Raw genomic sequence first — 27,359 nt, 5'->3', positions numbered from 1 at the left:
ACCTGCTTTCAGTCCCTGTCTCAGCGCCGCCTGTACCTGCAGAGCAGCCGTACCCTGTACGGACAGCCTACACGTGGACTGTATGGCTTGTCTGTACAGGCTCTTCTGTGCGCAGCCAAAAACCCCCAGCAGCAACCGAATGCAGTCGACCTTCCTCTCCACGCTTGCAGCTTGCACGTAGTTTGCACGCCTCTCCAAAAAGCAAGAGAGAGAGAGGGATGAGAGAGGCGTGTAACTCCAAAAGTGGAGTTGCCTCTCTCCAAAAATATCCTAGGGCCCAACTTTAATATTTATTAAAGTTTCCTAGGACCACTAAGGCCTAGGGAGGGCCACCCCAAGGTTAGAACATTAAAAATGTTAATGTTCTTGGTCCCCGTTCACACCTGAGGATGTCCACACATCATTTCCTTTGTCCGGGCACCCCAAATTGGGAGATCGAGATCCAAGAACCATAAGTTTGTTTTGGCAAGCTTTATTTGATAATATGGGCACAACGCTGAATTTCTCATCAGCTTATCATCCTCAGACAGATGGGCAGAGTGAAATTGCAAATTCAGCTATACTTGATTTATTCAAATGCTATGTAGTTGAGCGGAAATTAGATTGGGAGTACTTGCCTCTTGTGGAGTTTGCTTATAACAATACGGCACCTCCAATGGGAAAGCACCCTTTGAGATTGTTTATGGCAGGGTGGTGCTTCCACCTATCTTTGCTGCGGATGAGTATGTTAGAGATCTGGACAACTTTTTCACAGGTACGGACAGCCATACAAAGAACTCAAGAAAAGCATAAGAAAGTTGCAAATAAACATCGCAGACAAGTGGATTTCAAAGAGGGTGATTGCATGCTTCTCAAATTTGAGAAGGCACGCCTTCGGAAGCAACCTGGCAAAGAAGGCAAGTGCCCAAAGCTGTCTCCTAGGTACTATGGGCCATTCCAAGTGTTGGAACGAATTAATAAGGTAGCTTTCAGGCTTGCTTTGCCTGAGCACTGGCGCATACATAATGCTTTTCATGTTAGCCTCCTCAAGAAATATGTGTTTATTGAGGACCAACCCAAAATTGAAGAGCTTGAAGAAGTGCTTCAACCGGAACAGATTGTGTTTCATAAGGAACGGAAAGTTGTTGGTGGCAGGCTTATCCACAGGTTCCTTGTGAAGTTTAAGAACTGCCCCGCTCTGGATGTGAAATGGGAGATATAGACTACTCCAAGGATTATCCAGATCTTCTACAGGTTTATTTGGCCGCTTTTCAGTTGCAGACAACTGATTAGAAGCCGGGGAGAATGTCATCTCTCTGACTATACACATGTGGAGGAACACCATGGAAGGATAAATATAGACCCCGGTGTGTGTTCCACGCATGGTTTAGTACATGTGGAAGGACTCCATGGAAGGATTGAGATCTTGGTGTGAGCTCCTGGCATGATTGGTTACATGTGGAAGGACTGAATGGAAGGATTGATATCCTGGTGTGAGTTCCTGGCATGACTCAGTACATGTGGAAGGGCTTCATGGAAGGGTGAATACCCTGGTGAGAGTTCCTGGCATGCTGATGAAGTCTCATGAAAGGGTGGACACCCTGGTGAGCATTTTTTATACCTGTATGTACGGTGTCCGAGATGGGTTCAGTACAAGATGAATAAGTTGGGAGATGGAATCCAGAATATTATGCATAAAGCATTTTTGTGTGTTTTGACATGCATGCATGACTTGTCTTGACTGCCTGGACAATGCTTCGTATTTCTGCTTGTGATTGTCCATGGGCTCCAGGGACTCCTAGAAACCCTGTGGACACGTGTGTGCACACTTGTTTGGGACTGAGGCAATGGTCTTATCTGTTTTGCAAGTGGTAAGTGACCCCAAACTCAATTTACAGCTTATATTTTATTATACTAAGGTTTTTGAGTGCAGGTGTTCACATACACTTAAATTTGGGCGGACAAATTATAAAGTGTTCACTTACACTTAAGTTTGGGCAGACAATTTTTAAAAGTGTTCACATCAAGAGGACCAGTTTTTATAGGCCCCTAGTGTGGCTTTTACCCCCTCCCCCTCTGATGTAACCTTCCTCCAAGAGCGGCTAGCCATGGAGAGAGCTCTCCCTTTCATGTCTTTGTTTATATTGACTGCATTTTTGCAGTGTTTGTACTCTGTCACTCTAGCAAGGGTTGAAGCATGTCTGTACACAACATATAAGCTTGTGTCTTCTTCACCTCATGCTAATGGTTATGACTAGACACAATATCAAAAAACATATGGAAACTCAATCGTGTGTGAGACCAACTCTGTATGGTGTCAACCCCTAGCCAGTAGAAAGCTAGTTTAAACACTGATCATGCTTTTCATCGCTGGATGTAGAGCTGTCAGCCCCCTTTGGTATTTCTCCAAACAACATTGGTAACACTCTATAATGATGTTATCATAGTTAAGGCAATCCAGTTATGTTTACTAGCATTTGCAACTTAAGTCTCTTAAAGCATTGCTGTAAGAGTTTCATGATACATTTCCCTGCTGCTTACGCATATACTTGCAGCATAACACAGTATAGCCTATCACTGTGAACCGCCAAAGCAAAAAAAACACCAACTTGTAATCTTTCTTTTCATGATATTATTATGTCTCGTGTAAGCACTCAGATCACTAAGCAATTTCACATCACAACATAACCCTGAATAGAATCCTCAAAACTGATTTCTCAATACTTACATGTCAGGATTATGGCCCGTCTTCTCCACAAAGTTCCCTTTGTATGGGAGAAGAGAATCACGGATCCTTTCAAAGACATCAGACGTGTCCACATTAAAATAGGGACTGAAACGAGTGACGCTAAAAAACCGTTGCCAACCTCTAGATTCTCCCTCTTGATGAATCCCTGATGCTGGTTTGGAGAAGGAGTCTGCCATGCGATCAAAAAATACCGACAGCACCTGATAAGCATTCTCAAGTGACCAATTTTGAGATTTAAACAAGGGACAGGACGCAGAGTATGAACACCACAGCAAATCTAAGAGGATTGTTGCAAAAACATTAGGATATGGGGTTTATACCATCAGCATCTGTTGGAGGCCGATAAGTTCCTGTGAGCTTGCCTTTAGTTTCACTTGGGGAGAAGGTTTGAAGCTTTGATTCTGCAAACAGTCACGGCAGCTTTTTTGATGTTCCTGGTAGAATTCCTCCTCTCAAACAAAGCAAATGATATACTGGGTAGAAAGAAACATTAAAAAAGACAACACATTTCCTCAGACTTGATTAAATCTCTGGAAGAAATACATATTTCGCAGGATTTACTATAATATGACAGGGATGGACCTGGAAAAGGTAAAACCATGTGATCACCCCCTACCGCAACCTGTGATCATATGTTCAGACACCAAAATTGTTAAATTTCACGAAGCCTATGTATTAACAACACAATTACTTTTGAGACATCACAAAGAGAACCACAGGATACAGAATCTTAAAAGCTAGTAAAAGGATGCAATGGCAACATAATTTATGGATGAATTGGTTTGAAGATCACAGGGTTAGTACATGGAACAAGGCTGGCCTGCTGCCCAGTTCTTTGGTGATTCATAGCTCTCCAACTTGTCGGTAGGCATGGTCTCTGCAGGTGATTTAGCAAACTGCAAAGGCAAGTCGCATGGATCAGCTGATCATGTCTCCTTCTCAGCGCCTCTTTGTCTCCCACAGCTACTACTTTAATGGCCACTGCAGATTGTTTGGAGCTAGCACATTCCCATTCTTGGTGGTCGCTACTCCCGTGTGGGGTGGTTGCCACTGCTTGAGGAGGTGCAAATCTGCACTGTTGCTAAGCTATTGGAACCGGGCTGGGTAGCAGGACACTGGAGGGTGGCGTAGTCACAGCAGCAGCAGAATGTCAAGAAAAATGCCAGGCAGGGTTGGGCAGCACACTGCACAAACAAGGGCTTAGAGATACGACCGCTCAGATACCAACTAAAGGGGTCCTAGGGTTTGCTACCTGCACAGGCTATGGTGGGTTGAACTGAAACATTGCTATGGAATTGGAGCAAAGAGAGAGAGAGAAACACTATGCTCAAGAGAGAGTGATAAACAGGACTGAATGATGTTGATTGATATTACTTCAATACCTTTATAGGTTCCAAGGTACATCTCCTGACATCATTGCTTATGTCAAAGTACACAAAATATCTAGATATTATTATAACCCCTCTAAGAGGTGGTTCACACATAAACACACACTTCCACATTACCACTCCTAGGAGATGGTTCACACACATAAACAGGTAAGACCTTGATTCCAACCGCCATCTCGGTATCAATTCAAAACTCTTACTAGAACTGTCTATGAGTTTCAGGCTGCTCAATTTGGTTTATCCTCATCAGTGGCTATTTTAAGAAAAATGTACCTATTTCAAAAAAAAATCTCCCTCCACTCATATATCACCCAAACTTTGAATATTGCAGCCAAAAAGAAAGACTTCTATTTGAAGCATGACTTCACAAATAAAGGAGGTACTACAATCAGGAGTGCACAAATCGGCTTTGGGGAGAGTGAGTGTGGTTAGTTGGCCTAGAAAGCCTCAAATTTTTTTGTTTCGGCATCCAATGTGCATTGACTACTTATTAGGGCACAACCCTTTTGGAATCACAAGTACACAAATGTCAGGTTTGGGAAAAGCATTTTTTAGGTTTTCTTGATAATCATTGGTTACTAGCTGTTCATCGCAATTTGTTGAGCAGTTGTACAGATTATATGGGTTGCCTTGTGACATAGTGAGTGACAAGGACTTGAAGTTTTCCAGACACTTTTCGCAGCTAGTTTTTCAGAAATCACAGACTATGCTGAGTATGAGTTCCTGTGATCATCCTCAGTTTGATGGGCAAACCGAGAGAGTGAATCAGGTTTTGGACGATATGCTTCACGCATACTTCTTTAGGCGACAATCTAATTGGGAGAGGCACATCCCACTGGTCGAGTTTGCCTACAATAGTGTTAAGCATTCGGCTACTAGTTACAATTTGTTTATGCTAATGTACGGTTACCAACCTAGATCTCCGGTAACTATATCAGGACTTAAGAATACAAAGATTGATATGGCTAGAGATTTCTTAGCAGATATGCAGGAGATGCTAGTCAGTGCATGGGAATACATCAGAAGTGCTCACGATAGAGCACGGTTTTATTCTGATAAGAAGCATCGCCAAAGGAGTTCTCCGAGGGAATGCTTGTATATCTACGGATACCCAAGAGTTTTGAGACGTGGATGGGGAAGGTTAGGAAGTTGTCCCCTAGGTATTGTGGACCTTATCAAATCCTAAAAAGGATTCCATGAAATGGCTCCAGACCTGAGTGTAAAAACACAACCAGTGGTCGAACGCCGAGTATCTGGATCTCCATCCCAATCTGATTCAGACTATCCAACAAGAGTGCATCCTTGGCCATAGAAGATGCCAAAGTCCGAAGTGCCACACAAGTACCGAAGAACACTGAGAGCACACCGCCAATGCTGCTGACGGGGTTTGGATGAGAAAGAACTCAATAAACTGACTGCGAAACATATGTCCAATCGGGAGTAGGTCAACCAAACCAAACAACCGACGAGAACTCAATACTGTCCCTGATCAATCCCTGGAGAAGCATGAAGTAGAGAAAGCTTCTCACTAGTATCCATAGGAGAAGATACTGGTCTGCATCCATTCATCTGAAATCTGTCAAGAATCTCCCGTGTGTACTTCTGCTGAGAGAAGAAAATGCCCTTCGAGGTTTGGCAAATCTCAAAGCCAAGAAAATAATGCAGAAGGCCAAGATCCGTCATCTCAAACTCTGTCTCCAAAGCAGCCATGATTGAACGGATCCTCCCTGAATAAGAACCTGTAAAGATGAGGTCATCAACATAGACCACAATGATAACAATCAACCCCCTCTCAAGGAGGATATAAAGGTTTGAATCTGCATGAGAACGGCGCAGGCCAAGCTTCTGAAAGAACTCATCAATCTGCTAGTACCAAGCCCGCAGAGCCTGCTTCAGACCATATAAAGCCTTCTTCACCCAATACACCTGATCCTATTTGCCTAGAACAACAAATCCCAGCGACCTGCCTACATAGCATGACACCAAGGCTCATGTGAAAGTGCCTCGTCCACAGAAGTGGGATCAGAAGGACCATTGATGATAGAGGACATAAGAGCATAGTTAACAAACATGTTGCCCTCATGAATTTGTTTCCCTGTAACTCTGGAAGAACGCCGGAGAGAACCAGGCGGAGGAGCAGAAGGAAGCTCACGTAACCCAAAATCAGGAACTGCCTGATAGTACCATCAAGGCACAGATCTACTCGAACTCGCTGGAGGAGGAGCAGAGTCATCATCATCTGACTGAGAGCTCACCACCCCCCTCTGAAGATGTAGGAGTCTCGTTGAGCACCACATCATGGCTCACAACAACTTTGCCGGCCTGAGGATCATAAAGACGATATGCCTTGGACACAGAGTTGTATCCAAGAAAAGTCATGCGCTGAGACTTCAAGTCCAACTTGGACCAAATAAGTCTACATGAACAAGAGCAAGTGATGTTGAAGATCTGTGTGTTGCCTCCTTTGGAAAGGCGGCTCGGTGTTGCTTCCCTTGTAAACAAGAGGAACGAGTAGAAGATGGAGCCTTGATGGTCCGTAAACCCTCAACCAACCCATCCTTCGAAGCTCACTGTAGAAGTTGATAGCTCAAATGGCCAAACCGAGCATGCCAAAGAACAGAAGCAGCACCAGAAGAAAGCAGAGCGATCAATTTGTATAGACCACTTTATATAATGTGCAGCGGAAGAAGGGAAAGTGGAAACACAGGAGAGAGAATGAAAGAAAGAAAGTATTAACGTCTCTCTCAGACCAACGAGAATTGGCCTATGAGACAAAACCATGTACAATGTATGTGGTATCTCTAAGTATCAGATGGTGCTCAGTGCACAATACAACAACTGGAAGAAAACTGAAAGAAAACTCCTACTATGAGGTCGGGATGTATGTACATATATAAGGATGGAGCACTACTGGGGTAAATGCACAACTATATGCCAGGGTGATACAACGATGCTCAATGCAAGCATGCTCCTGGTCAGCTCCGTCTTGTGGTGAGGGGGGGGGGGGGGGTGTAATATGTCATACATGTCAGCGCCAATTGTAATGATATGCAAGATGGCCGCCAGATCAATGGGTCCCGACTGTCCTCTCTCCTATAGTCGCCTCTGGTGTCGTGCCTGAATGTCCCTGATCATATGTCGATGTCTGTGGGAAGGTCGGTATCCAGGCGCTCGTGGACGCCACGATGCTCGAATCTCCTCTGCTCTCCTCAAAGTGACTCCTTGGCCCATCACTGTGGGATCTGGCATGGCTGTCCTCTGGAAGAAATCGGTCAGCTGAGTCTGTCGGATCTGGGCTCTCCTCTCTCCTGACTAGAGTAACTGCTCTCTGTGTCTGTATATCTCTAGTAAGAAGCGCCCAAGTACTAGTTGGTCTAACATCTGCAGGATGGACTGAAAAGATGTGTCTGCTCCTCTCAAGAGAGTAGGGTAGGTGGCTCTAATCCCATCATAATATGGACATCTGCATACAAAGTGTGACTCGCTCTCCACATCCTCTCTGCATAATCTCTCCTCCCGCGGGATGCAGGATGCTCGTCCAGCCTCAATCTCCAGGGGATGTGATGAAACTCGGAGCTGTCCAATCACTACTCTCAGAGCATGTGGAAGATATAGATCCATGTAGTGCGGTCTCTGAATGAAATCATCCTAAGTCAATATCAAGAAATGATCTCTGTCCATCTTCATACGAAGAGGCTGTGATGGTGTCACCCATGTGCGCATGATATGTCTCTGAATCAGCTCCTGCCTAATGACTCTATTCCTCTCAGTGTGTCAGAGGGAGAGGTGTGGGGCATGTAGATCATACTGGGTAGGTGGTAATCGGTCCATATCATACCCAAAACTCTTGAGCCACTGGACTACTTGTGTATACCATGAGTGACTGTCCTCTGACTCTGCAAGCTGCCTGGATGCCTCAAAAGCAATGCGCGGGAGTTGGTCCACCGGCATGTCACTGAGTTTGTGCAAGAAACATACTGTCTGAAAGAGTGCCTCCGGTGGTGCAGCAAACTCTGCTCTCACAATGTCATGGGGAACGGATGGCTTGCTACGAACCATCCGGGATAGCAGTATGACCTGTGGGCACTCTATCTGGCTGTGGAGGCTGCCAAGCCTGGTGTCCAAACTGGGGCTGCGTACATCAGGGCTGAGGTGACTAAAGTGTCAAAAAGCCACCCTTTTGTATGGGGCTCCTGGAAATGTGCCTGATGGCTCTGTCTCTCTAGCATAGCCAAGGCTACATAGGCTCGAGTGAGTCGATCATGGGCTGCCTGCGTCACAGAGAATCGCCCGGCTCTACTGGTGAATGTAATCCCCAAATATACATAAGATGTAGAGACCTCTACTTGGCTGCCCTCAAACATAAAAACAGATCTCCTCCTCATTGCTGGCGATGTATGGAAGATCATAACCTTGGTTTTCCCAAGGTTCACTGTGAGGCCTATGTCTGTGTGTTTGAGATCTGTCCGCCGACTCCACCTCCTCGCTGAATATAGTCTGCTACCTCGTCGATGTATAGCCCGAAGAGGGTGGGAGATAGTGGGCATCCTTGCTTCACACCAATGGTGCTAGCAAAGTCTGCAGACATACCTCCTGGGCATCTGACCCTGGCTGCCACATGCTCATAAAGAGCATAAATTCCCCACATCGTCTCTGTAGGTACTCCCAGTGTCATGAGTCTCTGAAAGAGCCGCTCTCGAGGAACCATATTGAACGCTTTGCGGAAATCCACAAAGCAGCAATGTAAGCGTGTCACGACCCTGTGTTTTCCTCTGGACAGTATGCAGGTGTGCACGGGGACATGGTGGACAGTGTGAATGGCATCAGATTGGAGTTAAAAAGGAAGCCCGTGTGTGGACAACCCCAAGTGTGAAGGGGGCAAAGAGACTTTTACTCAAAAGGTTTTAAAAACCTTTAAAAAATATTTTAATGCCCTTCATGAAAGAAAACGTGGCCCTTATGCTATTATTGGGGCCACGTGTGTCTTTTTGGAAAAAAGAGGGGCTGGCGGGCAGAAAGGGAGAGGCACCTATCTTTTGAGGGTGGTGTGCTTTTCCAGTCAGGAGGGCTGCTCATCTGGTACACAAGCGGCCAACGCTGAAGTTCTGGAGTTTGGCTGCGTACAGGATTACCCTTACACGCCTCTTTTCCTTCTCTTGTTTTTGTGTGAGCAGGCAGTCGGGCAGGAGCTGAACGGTGTGTGGATCTCTCCCTCTTTTTGCTGAAAAGCTACGCAGGTCTGCAGGGAACAACCGGCGGGCTGGACTGCAGGTTGTGCTGGACGGTGAGTAGGTTTCTCGTGCTTCTTTCTCTCTCTCATGGAAGCAAGCGATGGGCTGCAGGCAGCTGTAGGAAGCGCACAACTGCAGAGGTGCTGGACTGAACAGGGCATGAGAGGCTCTCATGGAGAGAGGGGACTGCAGGAGAAACAGGGGTGTACACGTGGGGACAGCCAGCACTGCTCTCTCTCTCTCTCTCTGTCTGGCGACTATTGGGCTACAGGACAGGAGGTGGGCTGGATTGGTAGCACACGTGCCCTCTCTATCTAGCGACTGTTGGGTTGCAGAACAGAAGGTGGGCTGGACTGCAGGCGCAGAGGGCTGAAACACATGCTCTTTTGCACAAGAGTCAGGCTGCAGCTTACAGGTTGGTTTCTCTAGACACACAGGCAGCCAGGTGTGTGCTTTTTGGAGGACGCCATGTTTTTGCAGAAAGGAGGGGCTGGTTTTTCATGAACATAGACATCATGTCGATGGCGTTCAACTGATGGAACTTTCAGCTTCTCTTTGCTTTGGGTTCAAGATTGTTTTGAGATCAGTTCGAGGACAGTTTATGGGCTGTTTTTGTTTGGCTGCAAATTCAGCTATGTGCTTGGGTTTTTGGCTGCAAGTACAAGTCACTTGGTTATGTTTCTTGGCATGGGAGTGAAGCAAGCTCGCATGGCTGCGTGCTCATGGAGCAGATTGTTTTCTTCTTGCTAGAAAGGAACAGAGGGACCTACAGTTATGGGCATCTCTATGTTTCCAGATGTTTCATGAGGGAACAGGTAACTAGATGTATGCCGTTGTTGGTACTGTTGTTGAATGGTGCCATGAATGGTTCTGTATGGAAACAGGACAGAAGTTTCAAAGGGAAACAGGCCTAAGGGTTTCATGTGGAAACAGGTCGTAGGTTTCTCAAGGAAACATGTTTTGGGTTTCTCCAGGAGATAGGTCACATGCAGGCAGAAGATACAGGAATGGACACATGTTTGGTACAACCTTGCTACTCATTGGGTAGGGGACAGGGAATCCATGAGAGAGATGGATAGTACCCTTGGAAGGTAGAGAGGGTTGGTACAGGTGTGTCGACTGTATGGTATGCTATGCTGTGATACGAGTTCTCTTTTGAGAGACAGTTTGGGAGTCTGTGTTGTGATGCAGAAGCACTGGGTGGTGTGCTTTTCCAGTCAGGAGGGCTGCTCATCTAGTACACAGGCGGCCAACGCTGAAGTTCTGGAGTTTGGCTGCATACAGGATTGCCCTTACACGCCTCTTTTCCTTCTCTTGCTTTTGTGTGAGCAGGCAGTCGGGCAAGAGCTGAACGGTGTGTGGATCTCTCCCTCTTTTTGCTGAAAAGCTGCGCAGGTCTGCAGGGAACAACCGGCGGGCTGGACTGCAGGTTGTGCTGGACGGTGAGCAGGTTTCTCGTGCTTCTTTCTCTCTCTCATGGAAGCAAGCGATGGGCTGCAGGCAGCTGTAGGAAGCGCACAACTGCAGAGGTACTGGACTGAACAGGGCATGAGAGGCTCTCATGGAGAGAGGGGACTGCAGGAGAAACAGGGGTGTACACGTGGGGACAGCCAGCAATGCTCTCTCTCTCTCTCTCTCTCTCTCTAGCGACTGTTGGGCTGCAGGACAGGAGGTGGGCTGGATTGGTAGCACACGTGCCCTCTCTATCTGGCGACTGTTGGGTTGCAGAACAGAAGGTGGGCTGGACTGCAGGCGCAGAGGGCTGAAACACATGCTCTTTTGCACAAGAGTCAGGCTGCAGCTTACAGGTTGGTTTCTCTAGACACACAGGCAGCCAGGTGTGTGCTTTTTGGAGGACGCCGTGCTTTTGCAGAAAGGAGGGGCTGGTTTTTCATGAACATAGACATCATGTCGATGGCGTTCACAATGGTGCCATGAATGGTTCTGCATGGAAACAGGACAGAAGTTTCAAAGGGAAACAGGCCTAAGGGTTTCATGTGGAAACAGGTCGTAGGTTTCTCAAGGAAACGTGTTTTGGGTTTCTCCAGGAGATAGGTCACATGCAGGCAGAAGATACAGGAATGGACACATGTTTGGTACAACCTTGCTACTGATTGGGCAGGGGATAGGGAATCCATGACAGAGATGGATAGTACCCTTGGAAGGTAGAGAGGGTTGGTACAGGTGTGTCGACTGTATGGTATGCTGTGCTGTGATACGAGTTCTCTTTTGAGAGACAGTTTGGGAGTCTGTGTTGTGATGCAGAAGCACTGGATGTGTCAGGGTGTGATGTTGTTCATAGTGTGAGAGGCTATGGATGGTTGTGGCAGCCCTGATCATAGGAGAAAGCTTCTGTATGCAGACTCAATGTGAGAGAGTCTTTCGATGTGAACAATGGCTGGATTTGTTTGTGGATGCCGAGTGGACAAGAAGCCATGATGCAGGTTCTTTGCAGGCTTCAGGAGTTCTACTATGACGGATGAGTTCCCAGCCTTATTGTAATCAAAGCTCTTATAATCAATTAAAGAAATACCGCAAGGGGCGCCACTGCGTTTTGGGGCCAATCGGTGTCCGTGTACTGTTTGCAGGAGTACTCTAGCTCCCCCTGTTTGTTTTCCTTTTCTAGGTCCTCAATGGCGTTGAAGTGTTTTATGTGCGAGTGTTTGTTTCACCGCCCGTCAGGCCGGTTTACAAAGCGCCTGCCCCGGCTCCTGGCCTGCTCAATCAGTATCCTGAGAGTGAAGACATGGTCAATGGTGCAGAAGCCTCGCCGAAAACCTGCCTGTCCACGGGCTCGGAGACTATGGGCCTCTGCATAGTGACTAAGCTCTGCGTCCAATACTGCCCCATATAATGTGGCCAATGTATGACCAACCATGATAGTCCTGTAGTTGGCTGGCCCCTGGGTCCATACGGTCCCCAGCCTTATGTAAAGGCACTACAGTATGCATAGTCCATGTCTCACGTAAACCCTCTGCTAGAGCTCTATTAAACAGCCAGGCCATGAAAGGTGACAGAGTCTCTGCTGCATATATAAGGTGCTCTCTGTGGAGGCCTGTGTGATCTGCGGCTCTCCCATGCTGTAATCTCCGTATAGCTCTAGTGACCATCTCGCTGGTGAAGAAAGTAAGGGTTGTGTAGCGCTGCTCTGATGGCTAAGGGATAGGTGCCTGGGCTGGGATCTGGTATAGTCTCTCCGTGTAAGCATGCCATGTAGCAGGGTCCTCTATCGGTGTGGGTGGGGAAGGCCCCCTGAGCTAGCGCCAGGCCACATCTGCATCTCGGCTCATCAGCAAGTGCTGGATGTCCCAATATTGGGCCTCCTCATATACCCATCTCTTACGTCTAGTAAGGGCAGACATCTGTCGTCCAGCCTAGCATAGTGTAATCTGGCCCAGCTCTCTCTGTACTCTCAGCTGTCTACGTAACTGGCAGCACTCATCATCATACCAGCAGTTCTAGGGCATAGTCCAAGAATGGGTGCTCTCCATGCCATGTGTAGTGTGGGGGAAGCTCTCCATGGCTACTGAATGCAATACTGACGTAAGTCCATCCGTGAGTGCCAGGTGCTGATGGATCTAGATGTAGTATCTCCTCATAGACATGATTTGTGTATATATCCTCCAACTCTTTAGTGAAATGGATGATGGTGCGAGGTGGTCGTGAGGGTGGTTCTAATGGTGTGTGCCTGTTTGCTAGTGATAGCACAAGATGTGAGTGGTCAGCTCCAATAGGGCATGGGGGGATAGTAGAGTCCTGAACAAGATCCATGCCTCCTATGAACCCCATGACATAATCGACTGTGCTGCCTCCACCCGCTCCTCCCTTCTGGAAGCATGTAAGCCCTCCAGCGTCCGACCAGCGCGTCATACCGTTATAGATAAGGAGCTGGTGTGCTGCACCCAAGGCCAGTAGGTGTGATCCATAACTTGTGTTGTCAGCACCTCGGTCACATGATACTCTCCCCAACCCAACTGCATCCATATCAAGAGCATCTAGTAGTATAGGATCTGCAAAGTCAAAAATCTCACACTGCCAGCTCTGGGTTCGAGCATTGAAGTCCCCCACAAGGAAGACTTCACCCTGCTGTGAGAAATGAATGATGTCCTCAGATAAGATCGAATAGGGTGACTACTCCGACAAGGAACTCTCCTCCATCGCCTCCTCATATATGCTTTCCAACTCCTCCCCCATCTCACCAGCATCATCTGTGTCCTCCTCAGCGTGTCTCTAAGTCCTCCTCTGTCTGGCAGGTGCGTATGTGGACCCCTTGGGTGGAAAATAGCATAATGCGAAGAAAGCCGCCCTCGTATCTGAGAGCTGTATCCGTATCCACATGTATCTGGCCTCCTCATCCACCTGCTCCACCCTCACCAAGTGCTGTAAGCCACTCCTCACAAGTACTACTACTCCTCCAGACCCCCTGGAAGTTACCCTGTCGTCTAGTCCTCCTGCATGCAGACTCCCATTGATAGCCCTGTACTCGTGGTAACCCCCTCTCCGGGCTCTGATGCGTCTCTGTGATCAAGATGATGTCTCGACCCTCCATCACCTCCTCCAATCTCCCCGGGTGTGTCCACAAGGAACCGTCACAGTTCCATATGGCAATCTGTATCCTTCAAGTGATGTCCTCCGTTGATGTCTCATAGGCCGCGAGTCCCTATGCAACCAGCCGGCCATCAATGTAAAAGGCCTTCTTCCCCTCCTTTCTTGCTTGAATCACCTTGGGCATGCAAGCTTTGCGGTGCTCCACTTGCATCTTCGTGAGATCCTCATCAATATATATGGGGCTGCCCGGTAGACTCCTCAAGACGATCCTCTTCTTCATGAATGTTATCTTGTCCTCTTCATTGTGAAATTGGAGGACAAGAACCCTCCTCTTCTCCTCTTTCCCCACTCTCCAAGCCTTTGTGAAGGGCAATGGTGTGTCTTGGGAATACACGAGTGTGGTACATAGAGCTTTACCTTCTTGCTCGGGTGTATCTTTGGATGCGGGTAGGCCGGATACTCGTACATTAAGCCAGCGGGCGCGTCTCATCTTCTCTTCTTCAAGTGTGGCATGTACTCGGATGGGCTCCTCTCTATGATGCTCCTCCTTGACCACCTCCTTGATGCTTTTCATTGCCACCTCAACCCATCCGTCTTTGGCCGCCTCTATGTGTGCCTCAAGGGATTGTGTAACCTCTTTGGTTATCTCCTCTTTGATGTTTTTCTTCTCTTCTTCGCGGATTTCGCCTTCTTCCTTTGCAAATTGCTCTCGGAGTGAGCTCACCTCTCCTTTGAGAAGCTGAATTTCAGCTTGTAAAACCTCCTTTTCCTGTCTCCATATCTCTCTTTCTTGTTTCCAATTGTCCTCTAGCTTGGTGAACCGCTCCATCATTTGTTTCACGGCCGCGTTGAGGTTGCTGTCCACCATTTTCTTGTTGGTTTTCACAGCTGTTTCCAGTGTATCCAGCTTGGAATTTTCCATTTTCTTAGTATCTCCCATAGTGGGGGGTGTTCCTGAGTGCTCAAGTCCTTATGGAGGAGGGAAGATGGGGGTGGGAAAGGAGCTCTCTCAGGTGAAAAGAGCCATCAGTCTGCAGCGCTTCCCACAGTTAAGGGCGGGGCGGGTTAGCACAGAGGGCGTGGCAGTTGGCCAGAGCCGAGGCGAGGGGGCAGCAAGCGGGAGAGAGAGAAAGAAAGAGAGAGAGAGAGAGAGAGAGAGAGAGAGAGAGAGTGGCGGGAGGGGTCTACGAGGAGAGAGAGAGAGAGAGAGAGAGAGAGAGAGAGAGAGAGAGATGGAGAGGAAACTCAAGTGAGAACCTGCTCTCAATATCATCACCAAAAGGAATACATGTCCCGAGCAAGAGGGGAGAACCTCGTATGTGAGGGACTACAACTAGGCAAGCAGTGAGATATGAGGGAGGCATGCCGGCTATATATATGCCTACATGAAGGCAGCTGACTGGAGATAAAGTGCCTCCACGACTGGGAAAATACCCAGGACCATAAAATGGGAAATAAATATGGGTAAAATATATGTGAGGGGTGACCAGCCCCTGAAGCTAACATGGTCAGTCCTAGAGGCTAAAATAGGACACCAAATAGGAAGCCAGCAGGTAGAGGATGATGTCTAACACCCCCTCTCAGCACCGGATGCTGAGTGAACTCCAAGAAGCCACAGACGCCGTCCTCGATCAAAGATGGAAGACTGTAGAAACAAGTACCAAGAAAGCTCCACAAGCAATCTCCTCAACAACTCAGCTACAAAAGCAACAAAACAAGCTGCCAAGTGCACCGCTCCTCTGGAAGAAAACAACCAAGTAGGTTGTGACGTGCTGCTCCAAATAATGGAGCCAAACCCAAGTGTAAGAACACTCCCCGAAGTGTCGTGTATCTAGCCTGGAGAAGGTATGAAAAACCTCATAACCAACCAAGATCAGATCCTGTATATAATCAATCCTGGGAGAAGCAAACTGCTCCTCACTAGAACCCTCAAAAGAAATTGAGTTAATCTGCTCCAACTCTGCACCAAGAGTAGCCAAATGCTGTATAAAAGCATCCTATGAAAAGGTCGGCATCGCAAGATGTAAAGACTCTGTATAAAAGATGGGGTCCATCTGCTCAAACTCCATAACATGAGTTGCCCAATGCTCCTGTCACAGAAGAAAGTCTCCACAAAAACAAAACAGCTCCCGAAGCTGATCCTCAAGTGAAGTAGCTGGAGATAGGCCCCCTCTGAGTGTAGAAAACTCCTGTGGGAAGTAAAACGTAGCCAAAACACTGCTATCAAGCAAAATAGCACCCCACCCCACCGCCAACAGAAGGCAAGGAACGTGAAGAAACCGGGAAACCGGGTAGGCCAGGAACAAAACACACGTATAGATGCTCCAAATCAGCAAAACGCTGACTGAAATCTGAAATTCAGAATCCTCCTCAAGTACCAAATTGCCTCCAAAGCCACAATCCAAACAATAAACCCCATCTGCAAGTGATTTTTCGCATGACATGTATTTGTGTGTTTGCCTGCTTGACGTGTTACTTACTGAGCGGGGACGCCTGCCAGTGAGTCGTGAAGTCTGCTCTGTATTCTGACGAGTTTTAGTGCATGTGAACAGGTGGTAAGTATGTTGCACATGTAGTTTTTAATATTATATTCTAACCTTTTTATTTTATAAGGTTAGGTGTTCACATTCACTTAAATGTGGACACCCCCTCTCGGCACCCACTTAGGGGCCAAGGTGGGGAGCCCCACTTAAGTGAGTGTGGGGGTGGGCATGGGCACCTACCCAAACTCCCCACCCACATGCAAGCGTGGAGTAAACTCCACATTAATTTTATTAAAAAAGGCTTCCTCCATGAAGCGTAGAGGATAAATCGTTTCCATCCTTCAAGCGTGGATCATCACCACCCGCTTCTATCTGGCGATTATTCACCATCTCTCTCTCTGGCGCATGTTTTTCATGAAGGCGATTGCTTCAGTACCCTCTGTTGCTGGCTGCGCCTGCCTCTCTACAGGTGGCTGAGAATTGCTGCAGGCGGCTGTTTACTCCACGCTACTCTCTCTTGCAGGCGGCTGTCACCTCCACAAGGCTGCACTGCTGCGGCTGCTCTCACAGGCGGCTACTGACAGGCTGCCCTATCCTCTACATTACAGGCTGCAGCCAAACCCTTTTACATGCTCCTACAGGCGGCAGCATATTGGCAGTAGGCGCTGCCTGTTTTCTCTTACAGGCAGTCGTGGGTCCTCTCCAGCAACCTGCACTTGTTTCTCTAGCAAGCTACCCAAGTAGCTGTGCACAGCAGACTGGTACCTCCTCTATATTCGGCGGCTTCTTTTCTCCCTCAGGCGACTTTGCTTGAGCTCCTCCACACTGCAGCCAGGCATCTCCTCCCTTGCAAGTGGATGCTTCTTCTCTCACAGCAGGCGGCTGTACCCTTTGTGGTGGTGCTTGTCTTGATAGTTCTACACGAGGCAACTATTTCTTCAACAAGGGTGGCTTCATATTCTACACAAACACCACAAGTATTGGTTTTCCATCAACCATCTACAAGTAAGTGAATTTCAGATTTCAATAAAGTATTTTATGTTTAAATCTGATAAGGGATTCATCCCGCTCGGCCAACACCCGTTCGGTGCCGGGTTGTCCAAGCTATATTGGCGAACCTCGGTCCAAAGGTGCTGAGATCGGGAGAGCCAGGCGTTAGTACGAGAGCGCCTGTTTGTGCGTTGTCTCGGAACACCAGTGAGGCGCTCTCCGCGGAGTCCAGTGAAAGCACAGGACCGTAGAGATTGGACCACACTAGTGGTCGTACTGCTTCAAGCTTCTACATCAAGTTTCAACTTCGAGCATATTTATTTGGTACTGTTTTCATATGTACATGGACATTATCTGGTTCTTGGAACCCGTGGAGCATTGTATTTATTAAATACTCCCAATAAATATATCATATATTGAGGGGGGGGTCGGCCCGTTCCGGCCCCAGTGCTGGTGTCCATCTTTCCATTTCATTTCATTTAAATTTCAAGTTATTTTAAGTTGTCCATTTCAAATTTGTGGTTTTAAAGTTGTGCTATTAAGCGTGTAACGGAGTCTTTCCCACTTGACGGGATCGGTTTCATTGGTATCAGAGCACGGTTGTTTCCCTCTTTCTAGTGGGGAAACGAACCTGTGTACCGGACATCCCGCTTTTAGCAAACTTTAAACACAATGGACAGCCAAGGCAACCCTTTGGAAGTGCCTAATTCGAGGGGTCCATCTAGTGCCTCTCGTGGGTCTGATGCCCTACGAGGAAGACACAAGCCCCTTGAAAGGGTTATGGATAGTGAATCCAAGGGTCAACTGTCTCTAGGAAAGACAGTTATGCTTGAACAAGAGCCTGATAATATGAGGGCTGAAATGGAACATATGAGAAAACTTTTGGAGGCTCAAGAGCAAGAGTTAAAGTTTTTGCATGAAGATCCCCATCTACAAAGTGCTATTGAAGCCAGGAAGGCTGATGCTATGGTTGATGTAACTTTTGAATCAATGGCTCGTGAAGTAGGCAAGAAACCAAGGGAGTTGGCACTTGCCTATCTCCTACGCAAAGGTGATATCAAAGAGGGGGATGACGGAGAGCTGAAATTCAGAAATCCACCTCGTTTGAAGCATGGAGATCCCGCATCCCAGAGGCTGAAATCTTTTATGCAAAAGGAAGAGGTGACTGTCACCTCTCGACATGCATCCTCTCCACAAGGCACAAAGCCTGATAGATATATGTATGCCAGTGCTCATGGAGGGCATGAAAGTCACATGCATGCAAGATATGTATCTCATGGTGACAGGTCTACTTCCAGAAAAATTTTGCCTTCTGAGTTGTCTCATGGAGAGACCATGCCATATGCAGGTAAGTCACATGCATCTGAGTTTCGAGTTCGTGGAGCACATGCCACCGTGCCCCATGAAGTTTCTATGACGGCCCATGGAGCCCATGCAGATAGGGCTACCCCGTTGGATAAGGGGAAAAGAAAAAGAGAAGACCATGAGCCTCATGCCAGGAAACTCAAGGAATTCAAAGCAGGTGATAAATCTGTCAAACTTGATGCTTTTCATGGTGAACATGATGCTACTAAGGTGTTAGCATTTGTGGCACAGTTCGACATTGCTTTTAGCGATGAGGATTTCACAGAAAAGTCAAAGGTGCGCCATGCTAGCATGTTTTTGAAAGGGACTGCTGCCCATTGGTGGATCACTGAAAAGCTCACCAAGGATCCCATCTCTACTTGGAAGGAATTCAAAGATAGATTTTATGCTCAGTTCTTGCCACCCAATGCGGAGCAAACTCTCACTCAAAAGTGGGACAGGCTGGAACAAAAAGATAATGAGAGTGTGCAACAGTATGTTAACAAATTCTGGAAAGTGTTGCTGGAAGTCACTCCCTTCATGCAAATCACAGAGGATGAAAGAAAGAGGAAGTTTCGTTCTGGACTGCAACCAGCATATAGATCGGGTATTGAATTGCACCCAAAACATACGTTGCAACAACTCACAGCTTCTGCTCTTGCTACAGAGCAATTGGTGCTCAAGATTAAGCAGGATCAAGGAGGTTCCAAGGGGAAGGACAAGGCTGTCCCAAATCAGCAAAAGGGTGGACAGCCACCTAAAAAGAACTTCCGGGAGCCCTACAAGGGTGGTAAAGCTGAAAATAACACATCTAAAGAACAGGGCCCAAGGAAGAACAAATTTGGATTAACCCCGGAGCAAAGAGAGCAATATGCCAAGGATGGAAAATGCTTTTCTTGTGGTAGCAAAGACCACATGTTTCGGCAATGCCCAGATCGCAAATCAAACCACGAGGACAAGCACACCAAAGCTAATGTACATGCAGTTCCTGATGTGCAAGGAAATACAGGTCATGATGCAAAAGAGCGTATGGTTTGCAAGGCTTGGGGGCAAATCAAGGATCAGCCCGCACTCTTTATGTTTGATGACTGTGCAACTGACAATTTCATCTCTATGCAAATGGCAGCTGCATTGGGTATTGAGGTTGAAAACATGGGACCTCAGATTGAAGCCGAAGCTGCATTTATTGGTAAAGAGGTGCAGGTTACCCCTTTGATAGGGAAGTTGCGTATCCATATCCAGGGCTATCTTGATAATGAGCATTTCTTAGTTGCTCCACTGAATGGATGTGATGTATTGTCGGGCAAGCCGTGGCACCATAGGCTTGAGCCCCGCAAAGACTACAAGTCTAATATGATTTCTTTTATGCATAAAGGCCGCATGCATTTTATTGATGCTGGCAAAGAAGGGGATTCTATCCCAGTTGTATCACACATCCAAATTAATAAAGCAATGAAAAAGAGTCTTTCAGCGTACTTGGTTTTTGTGCGTGATAGTCTTGTGCCAAATCATCAAAATGTGGATGCTATGTCTAATGATAGGCTGAATTTTCTTAATGCATTCAACGACTGTTTTGCTGACTCGTTGCCAGGTGAATTACCTCCCCAAAGGCCCGAAGATCACCGTATAGATCTTGTGCCAGGTAGTTCTCCACCTAACAAACCCGCATACCGAGTGAGTGCTGCACAACAAGAAGAAATTATGAAGCAGGTAAACGAGCTTTTAGAGAAAGGTTTGGTTCAGCCCAGTTCCTCACCTTACTGCTCTCCTGTGCTTCTTGTTCAAAAGAAGGACGGATCATTCCGTATGTGTGTGGACTATAGAGCTTTGAACAAGCTTACCATCAAGAACAGATTCCCAATTCCACGTATTGATGATATCTTGGATAAGCTTGATGGCTCAGCTTGCTTTAGCAGACTTGATTTGAAGAGTGGTTATCACCAGATACGTGTGGTGCCACAAGATGTCCATAAGACTGCATTCAGGACAGCCTTCGGATTATATGAATTCTTGGTAATGCCTTTTGGTCTCACCAATGCTCCTGCTACTTTTAATCGTATGATGGATAGGATATTCCGACCCCATCGCAAGTTTATAGGAGTCTTCTTTGATGATATCTTGGTTTTCTCCAAGAATGAGCAGGAACACAGAACTCATTTGGTCACAGTGTTCGAAGAGTTGCGGAAGCATAAACTTTTCGTCAATGCCAAGAAAAGTGAGTTTTTCCTTTCAGAGATTCATTATCTGGGACATATTGTATCCAAAGATGGAGTTACAATGGATCTTGCAAAGATAGAGACCATTCGGAATTGGCCCGAATTGCAAAACGTACATCAAGTACGTAGTTTTCTGGGATTATGTTCGTACTACAGGCGTTTCATTAGGCATTTTGCTATGATTGCCACTCCTCTACATGATCTCACGAAGAAGAAAACTGCTTTCAAATGGACTTCAAAGGAACAGGATGCTTTCTTCCAGCTCAAGCATGCGATCATATGTGGTCCAGTATTGATTGTTCCTGACTTGCACAAGTCATTCGTGGTTGAATGTGATGCTTGTGGTGATTGCATAGGAGCTGTCCTAAATCAAGAAGGGCATGCAGTTGCATACGAGAGCCGTCGTTTGCATGATGCCGAGCTTCATATGGATATCTATGAGAAAGAGCTCTTGGCTGTAATTCACGCCTTAAAGATTTGGAAACATTACCTTCTTGGGGCTGAATTTGTAGTCAAGACAGATCATCAAAGCTTGAGATACTTTCTATCTCAAACCAAGCTTTCAGAGAAGCAGATGAGAATGGCAAACTTTCTTTCCATGTTTCATTTTCAGATTGTGCATACTCCTGTGGTGGCCGATGCACTATCTAGGAGGCCTTATGTTGCTGCAGTCTCAGTGGCCTCTCATGGAGATCTATCTGCTATGAGAGATTTGTATCATTCGGATGCTGATTTTTGCCATATATGGACTGATTTGATGGCTGGTCATTCACATGCCTCTTATGTTATCAACGAGGGTTATCTTATGAAGGATAATTGCCTATGTGTGGTGAAGGATTTGCGTCCAAAGGTTATGGACGAATGTCACGCTCCACCATATGCTGGTCATAGAGGTATTATGCCTACTACTCGCATGATTCAGAGGTATTTCTTTTGGCCGAGCATGCGTAAAGACATTGAGGCTTATGTGCGTGCATGTATTACTTGCCAAAAGGTGAAATTTGACAGGCAAAAGCCTCCAGGTTTGCTTCAGCCATTGCCTATTCCCTCGCAACCTTGGGAAAGTATCACGATGGATTTTATTATGGATTTGCCTAGATCCCAGCATGGGAATGATGCTATTTGGACTATTGTGGACAGGTTTAGCAAGCAAGCTCACTTCTTGCCCGTCAAGAAAACCATCAAAGCTGATCATATGGTAAAGCTTTTTCTTGCTAATATTTTCAAGCATCATGGTATGCCTAAATCCATTGTTGGGGATAGAGATCCCAGGACTACAAGCCTATTTTGGAGGGCTTTGTTTGATAATATGGGTACTAAACTTGAGTTTTCATCAGCTTATCATCCCCAAACGGATGGCCAAAGTGAAGCTGCAAATTCAGCTGTGTTGGATTTATTGAAATGTTATGTGGCAGATCAAAAGAGTGCATGGGAGAAGTATCTTCCACTTGTTAAGTTTGCCTACAACAATACGATCCATGCTTCCACAGAAAAGGCTCCGTTTGAGATTATTTATGGCAGAGTGGTCTTGCCACCCATCCTTCGTACAAAGCATAGTTGCCACACGTTTTTTGAAACGCGTTTTTGAAACGTGTTTGAAACGTTTCAAAAACGTTTCAAACAAATTTCCAAAAGTTTTTTAAAAGTTTTTTTCAAATTTTTTTTCAGGTGTTTTTTCCAGGTTTTTTTTAGGGGGGTGTCCATAAATTTATGTTTGGTACAGTTTAATGCTAAAATCTACATTCAACTTTCATATACATGAATCATGATACATCATGAATGATGAATCCATGATTCAAATTTCATACTGAATCCTGATTCTTAATACATCATACATGATTACAATTTACATCATACAATGATCATACATGTAACATGAATCATGATACATCATACATGATACATGGCAGTCTTCAGGAATCAGGAATTAGATCATAGATGGCAAAAACCCATATAATTATTAATAGCATAACCAGTTTGAAGTTACAAGTTACAACTTACAACATACTAAGCAACATACTAAGCACTAGTGAATAGTGTCAAATGATAAATCTGAAATCTGAAATACAGATGTCTGTACCGAAAGACCAAATACAAAAACTCTGAAAAAACAAATGGTCTCCAATGTCTGGAGTCTGGACTCTCAACTCTAGACTCAAGTGTCAAGAGTCAAGAGTCACTAGTAGTAACTAGTAACTACTCAGCATCATCCTCCTCTGAGGAATGTGAGTCTGTGTCGTAAGAAGATGAAGCCTCAGCCTCAGCCTCAGCACTCGTAGATGCATGATCTGCTGATGTCGGTGCCCGTGATCGTGTCATAGTAGCTGGTGCCATCATCTCCTCGTATAGCATGGCATAGATGTCGCGCTCCTCAGCAGGGATCTCTGGTACGTCCTTCACTTTCTCTACGTCGATCTTGTCGACATTCACTTGGCGCGGCTCAATGGGATTGCCTTGCTGCTCAATTAAACGGAGGTTGCAATGACAATACACCAACCGTTCTAATTGAGCAGTGGACAATTTGTTCCTCTTCTTTGTATGGAAGAGGGCCCATGTGCTCCAGTTTCTCTCACATGGACCAGAGCTGCAATCCTGTGAGAGGACTCGTAATGCAAGGCGTTTCTGTCAAAAGATAACAGAAAACTTTATAAATAATAAGAAGAAACAACTTATATAAGTTGTAAGTACTAAGTTGTTACTTCAAAGTGCAAACTTATTACATGTAAGTTGTAACTTGTCAGTGGGCACTTACCAGAACTGGAGTACCGATGCCATATTTCTCCCACCAAGAGACTGGCTGAAGCTGAGTCTCTCTCAAAACTGCAGTGGCTCTCCCAAAGGCATGACTCCCATTCCGAAATACTAGGAGCTCATCCTCTAACTTCCTGAGGAGCTGAACATCACCTCCAGTCCAGGTCTGGATGTAAGACTGCCATCCCTCTTCTAGCTCCTCATTGTTGAACTGCTCCTCATTCCGCCATAGTGGGTGTAGTATATGGGCAACCGCATGGATTGGCCTATGAAACCAATCCCATCTACGGTTCCACACCTCCCTGATGTCCTGGATCCTGTTCAACGACACTTGGAAGCATGGAATTAATATCAATGTATAATGTGGCCACTGGCAACTAAAAGAACAACAATGACATACAATGATACATACCTCTCAGCTGATAGTATAGTGCATCGATCTAGGGCCTCTCCAATGCGGTCCATGAACTCATATAAGAGTCCAAGGGTGCTGCCCTCCATGTCCGTAATGCGAAGCACACTATATATAGGCTGAGTGGCCGTGACAAGTGCAAGGGCCTCAGCCCACCAAGTGTCTCGCATTACCGCGCGCACAAATGCTACTGCCTTGGGATGCTCTCTATCATCCCATGCCATCCACTCCTGAGAGACAACAGTGCGGAGTAAACCTGTACGGACCCGCACAAGCCTCTCAACCACAATGAGCATGTAAGCAAACCTGGTGTTTGAGGGCTTCAACAACTCCAAATCACTGTGTGCACGAAACATAGCTAAAACCTTTGGCCTCTTGGTGACAAACTTCACCATGCTCCGAGAAGTACTAAAGAGGTCGGCAATCCACCCAATTTTGGCCACATCCTCTATCAAGAGGTCCAAGCTGTGTGATGCACATGGAGTCCACACTATCTTTGGAAACTCATCCTCTAACATCCTGCCCATAGATACACAATTTGACCCATTATCTGTAACTACCTGCACTATGTTCTCTGGGCCAATCTCTAGCACTGCCTCACGCAAATGTCTCCATATGAATGCTCCAGTAACAACTGTACCTGGAACCGAGGCATCAATGGCACGCAAAAACATTGTGCCCTTACAACAGGACACCAAAATGTTATATACATTTCTCTTTCTCATGTCTGTCCAGCCATCACAAAGCAATGTGCATCCATATTTCTGCCAGGTTGCCTTCAAAGGCTCCATCTCAAGCTCCACTGCCTTCTTCTCCTTCCTTAAGTGGGTTTTGCGAAGGGACTCATAAGATGGACCCTCCCACTCATACCCAATGCGGCTGATAGCTTTAATGGCCTTCTTCCAACGAGGAGTACGCACGACGTGAAATGACAAAGCGCATTGTATAAACAACTTTGTCAATTCACGTGTGGCCTCCTTGACAGCTTGCTTTTGTATGCCTGCTTTAATGCCTGCCCTCTTTAGAGAAGGCACGGTGGGCAATGAAGATCTGTGGGCTACAGGAATGGAGCTAGACCCACCTGCTTGACTCTGCAAATCATCCTCTGTCCTAGCTCTTTTGGACACATCACCTACAGAATCTGTATCCTGTACATCATCATCAATAGGCTGAATTCCCTTTGCTGCTTCATGTTCTCTCTTCCATTGCTGAAGAGACGCTACAACCTCTCTTGGTACTTGACTGCAAGGGCCAATGCCTTCCCCTCTTACTCCTGTAAAATGGGCCTTTACCCTAATAATAGACCCACCTGACACTTTGGCACAAAAATTGCATTTCCACCTTTCTGTGCCTGAACCCCCATATCTGCTCACAGGAGTTACGTGGTTCCACATGGCATCCTTAGCCCGAGGCATGATGAATGAATGAAGAAATTTGGGCAACCTGGCAAGAAATGCCCAAATTTCAAATCTGAAATTTGGTCCAAAATCAGAAAAAATCAGCATTTAGGGTTATTAAAAACCTGAGAAGCAGGGTGCGTAGGGGCCGGAGGAGTAGGCTTGGTGCGTAGGCAAGGTGTGCATGCACCAATGTAGGCAACCTGGCAAAAAATGCCCAAATTTCAAATCTGAAATTTGGTCCAAAATCAGAAAAAATCAGGATTTAGGGTTAGTACAAACCTGTTACCTACGGTGCGTAGGGGCCGGGGGAGAAGGACTGGTGCGTAGGTAGGGGTGCAAGCAAACCTGGAAGACTTCAAAGGCTGGAAACGTCTCTTTCAAGCGTCACTTTCAAAACTGAAATGCCAGGAGATACTGCATCGTACGTTTTCTATCATAAAAAAAAACTGGCCCAGCAAAAAAACGCGTTTCAAACGTTTGAAACGTTTGCACGTTTCAAACGAGTAGCCTAAAGTTTGAAACGCGTTTTTTTGCAACTATGGTACAAAGGATGAGATTTTTGCAGCTGATGAATATGTTCGTGACTTGGATGTTGCCTTTGGTCAGGTGCGGACAGCCATTGCAAGATCTCAGGATAAGCATAAAATGGCTGCTGACAAGCATAGAAGGGACATGGAAGTCAAAGAAGGTGATTGGGTATTGCTGAAATTTGAGAAGGCTAGGCTTCGAAAGAGGCCAGGACGAGAAGGATCATATCCTAAGCTTTCTCCTCGCTATTATGGACCCTTCAAGGTGATTCAGAAGATCAATGAAGTGTCCTACAGGCTTGCTCTACCTAGTCATTGGAAGATTCACAATGCTTTTCATGTGAGTCTATTTCGGAAATATGTGGGGATCTGATTGGCCGACCATTTGGTCCATCTCCAGTTTTTGTGTCTCGTTCACTTGAGGCCAGGCCAGTGTCTCGTGTGAAGAGGCCAGTATTTTGCTGACATGGACGGGAGCCAGACCAGTGCCACCCGTGTATGACCTGGACTGTGTTCGACCCATGGGACTGTCACACCATGGAAGAGCCAGTATTCGTGCCGTGTTTTGCCTATGGGACTGTCACACCATAGGGAGACTCGTGCCTGGAACTGTCTTACCTATGGGACTGTCACTCCATAGGAAGACCAGGTTTTTATGTTTTTATGTCGTGCCAGTTTTGTGCCGACAGATATTTTGTACTTGTTCCATGAACGGGAGATATGTCCATGTTACTATTTGCACATGCACATATATTTTGCATGTTTGAAACTGTTTTCGCATGACATGTATTTGTGTGTTTGCCTGCTTGACGTGTTACTTACTGAGCGGGGACGCCTGCCAGTGAGTCGTGAAGTCTGCTCTGTATTCTGACGAGTTTTAGTGCATGTGAACAGGTGGTAAGTATGTTGCACATGTAGTTTTTAATATTATATTCTAACCTTTTTATTTTATAAGGTTAGGTGTTCACATTCACTTAAATGTGGACACCCCCTTTGGGCACCCACTTAGGGGCCAAGGTGGGGAGCCCCACTTAAGTGAGTGTGGGGGTGGGCATGGGCACCTACCCAAACTCCCCACCCACATGCAAGCGTGGAGTAAACTCCACATTAATTTTATTAAAAAAGGCTTCCTCCATGAAGCGTAGAGGATAAATCGTTTCCATCCTTCAAGCGTGGATCATCACCACCCGCTTCTATCTGGCGATTATTCACCATCTATCTCTCTGGCGCATGTTTTTCATGAAGGCGATTGCTTCAGTACCCTCTGTTGCTGGCTGCGCCTGCCTCTCTACAGGTGGCTGAGAATTGCTGCAGGCGGCTGTTTACTCCACGCTACTCTCT

General features: G+C 46.4%; 2 protein-coding genes across 2 annotated transcripts in view; both read right to left on the bottom strand.

Annotated features, from left to right (window-relative positions):
• LOC147634739 (uncharacterized) overlaps positions 1–27,359 on the bottom strand; it is a 52,788-nt gene that overhangs the window by 15,755 nt on the left and 9,674 nt on the right. The window contains exons 2-4 of the mRNA XM_086803910.1: positions 3,311–3,350; positions 3,049–3,129; positions 2,708–2,897 (exon numbers count right to left, since the gene is read on the bottom strand). Of these exons, the coding sequence (XP_086660036.1) occupies positions 2,708–2,897; positions 3,049–3,129; positions 3,311–3,350 (311 nt within the window). The remainder of the gene's footprint in view (positions 1–2,707; positions 2,898–3,048; positions 3,130–3,310; positions 3,351–27,359) is intronic.
• LOC147634740 (uncharacterized) lies at positions 22,959–25,506 on the bottom strand. Its single transcript, XM_086804434.1, has 3 exons — positions 24,092–25,506; positions 23,681–23,996; positions 22,959–23,550 (listed from the first exon to the last, which is right to left on the bottom strand). Exons 1-3 carry the CDS (start codon positions 25,504–25,506, stop codon positions 23,125–23,127), a joined length of 2,157 nt encoding a protein of 718 aa, XP_086660560.1. The 3' UTR covers positions 22,959–23,124.

The sequence above is a fragment of the Cibotium barometz genome, chromosome 10 (assembly GCF_041138505.1).
Source record: "Cibotium barometz isolate CiBa-2024 chromosome 10, ASM4113850v1, whole genome shotgun sequence".
Taxonomy (NCBI): Eukaryota; Viridiplantae; Streptophyta; class Polypodiopsida; order Cyatheales; family Cibotiaceae; genus Cibotium; species Cibotium barometz.
This window is presented reverse-complemented; position numbering and strand designations above follow the sequence as displayed.

Excerpts from the sequence above, each read along its gene's own strand:
- LOC147634740 (XM_086804434.1), bottom strand. The coding sequence starts at position 25,506 with ATGCCTCGGGCTAAGGATGCCATGTGGAACCACGTAACTCCTGTGAGC. Across the intron at positions 23,997-24,091 it reads ACTATACTATCAGCTGAGAG|GATCCAGGACATCAGGGAGG; the intron begins GTATGTATCATT and ends GTCGTTGAACAG. Across the intron at positions 23,551-23,680 it reads GCATCGGTACTCCAGTTCTG|AAACGCCTTGCATTACGAGT; the intron begins GTAAGTGCCCAC and ends ATCTTTTGACAG.